General features: G+C 31.9%; 1 protein-coding gene across 1 annotated transcript; it reads left to right on the top strand.

Annotated features, from left to right (window-relative positions):
• The first annotated feature begins 1,157 nt into the window (after positions 1 to 1,157).
• LOC143245997 (uncharacterized) lies at positions 1,158 to 3,562 on the top strand. Its single transcript, XM_076492248.1, has 2 exons — positions 1,158 to 1,291; positions 3,144 to 3,562. The coding sequence occupies exons 1-2, from the start codon at positions 1,189 to 1,191 to the stop codon at positions 3,560 to 3,562; spliced, it is 522 nt and encodes a 173-aa protein (XP_076348363.1). The 5' UTR covers positions 1,158 to 1,188.
• Positions 3,563 to 4,065: the final 503 nt, after the last annotated feature.

The following is a 4,065-nucleotide window of genomic DNA, read 5'->3' on the forward strand; positions in this document are numbered from 1 at the left end:
TGAAGAACCTTATGATACTGAACCATTAAACAGCGCTCGAGGGGGATTCCAGTACTTAAGTAATCCATTTCAAGTGATTGAAGTGGATTTCAACAACCCTACAGTAAGTAACTTAATGAATATTCCATTTTATCATGAAGCAAAACAAGAACTTCATGACATAATGTTGGGTTTTAATGAGTTTACACAACTGATGAATCAATTTATTCTAATCTTTATAAGTAACATGATTTAAACATGAACATTATATTTAATCGGCTATGCTCTTCACTAGTTATTTGTGTTTAGTTGTGATCTCTGGTGATAACTTACTTTGATCAGAAGTTAGTTGAATTATTATCACATAAGAAACTTTTATAAAACTGACTCTTATTTTAATATTTTAAAATATCTTTATTAAACTGTCTTTACTTAATGTGATATCATTTAAAAATAATTGTATTAAACTGTCTTTAGTTAATGTGATATCACTTTAAAATGATGTTATTAAACTGTCTTTAGTTAACGTGATATCACTTGATGATATCAGAATGAATTATTGTAAGTCAATGCTGTGTTATAAAAGGTACAATGGCCCTTAATTAAACTGAAATCTTATAATCTTAAACAAAAAGCTGTATAGAAGTTATAAATACTACAAAGTTTGTTGATAATTCAATGAGTTATGGTTTGTTTCCATAATATTAATTTAAAGTTATTATTGTATTCATTAGTGTACTGTAACTCGTGATGACGAGAAACCCACTTGAAGTAACAACATGTTCTAAAGACAGCTGGTACAGATATTAAAACTTTAATTGAAATAAAGTACAGAACAACGTTTTTACCTTTGAAGATTTAATACTCTTCCAGCCATCTTTAGAATATATTGTTGTAACTCTTTGTTTGTTTATTGTTGTACTTGTAATTTTATATTTATCTATAATAATATATATTAACTAGGTTTTACTGAGATCACTTCAATATTTCTTTTACATTCTTGTTTATTTTTCTCTATGTTTTAAGTCAAAATAACCAGTACTGTTGATTTTATACTTCACATGTCCAGTTTAATACATTTTACTTTTGTGATAACATAATCTCTTGTCTATGTTGATTTTCTATAGGAAATTCAACAACTTCTGTATGGTGTAGAAACAAGACACCACGTGGAAGTGTGTGAAAGCTGGACAACTGGATGCAGTGGTAATGTGGTTTGTACTTGAACTGTATCAAGACATCACTATATCTAGCAGTCCAGAATCTGGGAGTTGCTGGGAACAAGCTGTGTTTCCTGTGTCCTCCTCTGATGGTAGGCTAACATTACCCACTAATGTTATGAACAGTTTCCTAGGCTAGTAAGGAGTATAGTTTTATTAAAGAATGCAGTATTTTGTTGTTAGGTTCTAAAGCCTAGATAAGTGTGTTTGTAATTTTATTTCCTTAAGATAACTGTGTTCACATAAAGTAGTTTAATAATTTGTCATTAAAAATCAGAGTAAACAGTAAGTTTGGTATCTCAACTTACACCTGAAAATTGTAGTTTATCTGTGTATTCAACAGTCATGTTTCAACTTGTGTGAAAGCACAGTAAACACCAAGTGTGATGTGTAAACTTACACCTGAAAATTGTAGTTATTTAAGTTGTTTATTCAACAGTCATGTTTCAACTTGTGTGAAAGCACAGTAAACACCAAGTGTGATGTCTAAACGTACACCTGAAAATTGTAGTTATTTAAGTTGTTTATTCAACAGTCATGTTTCATCTTGTGTGAAAGCACAGTAAACACCAAGTTTGATGTCTAAACGTACACCTGAAAATTGTAGTTATTTAAGTTGTTTATTCAACAGTCATGTTTCATCTTGTGTGAAAGCACAGTAAACACCAAGTTTGATGTCTAAACGCATAAACCTGAAAATTGTAGTTATTTAAGTTGTTTATTCAACAGTCATGTTTCATCTTGTGTGAAAGTACAGTAAACACCAATATTGATGTCTAAACGCATTAACCTGAAAATTGTAGTTATTTAAGTTGTTTATTCAACAGTCATGTTTCATCTTCTGTGAAAGCACAGTAAACACCAAGTTTGATGTCTAAACTTACACCTGAAAATTGTAGTTATTTAAGTTGTTTATTCAACAGTCATGTTTCATCTTTGTGTGAAAGCACAGTAAACACCAAGTTTGATGTCTAAACGCATTACACCTGAAAATTGTAGTTATTTAAGTTGTTTATTCAACAGTCATGTTTCATCTTGTGTGAAAGCACACCAACATGTCTAAAACACCAAGTTTGATGTCTAAACTACAACACCTGAAAATTGTAGTTATTTAAGTTGTTTATTCAACAGTCATGTTTCATCTTGTGTGAAAGCACAGTAAACACCAAGTTTGATGTCTAAACTTACACCTGAAAATTGTAGTTATTTAAGTTGTTTATTCAACAGTACAGCCATCTTGTGTGAAAGCACAGTAAACACCAATATTGATGTTCAAACTAAACACACCTGAAAAGTATATTTAAGTTGTTTATTCAACAGTCATGTTTCATCTTGTGTGAAAGCACAGTAAACACCAAGTTTGATGTCTAAACTTACACCTGAAAATTGTAGTTATTTAAGTTGTTTATTCAACAGTCATGTTTTGACTTGTGTGAAAGCACAGTAAACACCAAGTTTGATGTCTAAACTTACACCTGAAAAAGTATATTTAAGCTGTTTATTCAACAGTCATGTTTCATCTTGTGTGAAAGTACAGTAAACACCAAGTTTGATGTCTAAACTTACACCTGAAAATTGTAGTTATTTAAGCTGTTTATTCAACAGTCATGTTTCATCTTGTGTGAAAGCACAGTAAACACCAATATTGATGTCTAAACTTACACCTGAAAAGTATATTTAAGTTGTTTATTCAACAGTCATGTTTTGACTTGTGTGAAAGCACAGTAAACACCAAGTTTGATGTCTAAACTTACACCTGAAAAGTATATTTAAGCTGTTTATTCAACAGTCATGTTTTGACTTGTGTGAAAGCACAGTAAACACCAAGTTTGATGTCTAAATTTACACCTGAAAAGTATATTTAAGCTGTTTATTCAACAGTTATGTTTCAACTTGTGTTGCAGTAGCAGTAATTTCTTACACTTCACACATGTATGTTTTCAGTTGACTTACAGGATATTGTAGAAGAAAGCAGTGTGATCGTAACAGCTGTCTGTAAGGAATACTTACACCTCCATTGTAGTCAAGTCTTCCCCACTGTAAGACAAGAAACGTGTTGTGCTCAATCTCCAACCAATACGTTAGACTCTTTAATCAGTGTTCAAGAACCTAAATCACAGAACCATTTAACAAGCCCCAATCAGCAGAGAAATTCAAACTTTAGTAAGACCAAACCCCAAGAAGTGGATCACTTATATAAACTTACTACTATTGAAGTGAACTCAGACATGCTCAGGATTTTGAATGATGACCTAACTAACACCTTACAGTTTGAGATTATCTCAGACATGGCAAGACAGGGAGCATTGGATACTCTTATAGATGTGTGTAACTTCCCTTATGTCGGACTACTAGCAGCTTAAACTGGGAGCCGCGACAAGTGATGCTGACGTGTGTCGAAGAAAAACGCACGGTTATTCGGTTAGCTAAGATGTGGGATATTCCACCAAACAAGCTACTCTTCACTTCTGTGGAACACCTATGTCATCAGTGTGTCCATCCAGATGTCTTTATATCAGATGTAGTAGAGATATCAGGGCTACCCAACTTTGATGTTATTCATAATATTGCAACCTTAAGGTAAGATAGACTCGGCATGTGCTTCATTCAGTTTCCCCTCTATAGTGTTGTAATACAAATATTATATACATCAGAAGTGTATATAAAAAATATACATCCTTAACTTTACAAACTAGAAAATTTGAGTGAAACTGATCAAAATGAATATTTATGTTTGCTTTATATCAAACTCTTTCCATAAATTATTTAAGAACTTGACCAGTTTTGTACTCTACTGACTAAGTTATTAAACCTGTGTTTATATAAACACAAAACTAAGTTGGTACAAGACAAATGGTATGTAGCC

Source organism: Tachypleus tridentatus, chromosome 3 (assembly GCF_004210375.1).
Source record: "Tachypleus tridentatus isolate NWPU-2018 chromosome 3, ASM421037v1, whole genome shotgun sequence".
Taxonomy (NCBI): Eukaryota; Metazoa; Arthropoda; class Merostomata; order Xiphosura; family Limulidae; genus Tachypleus; species Tachypleus tridentatus.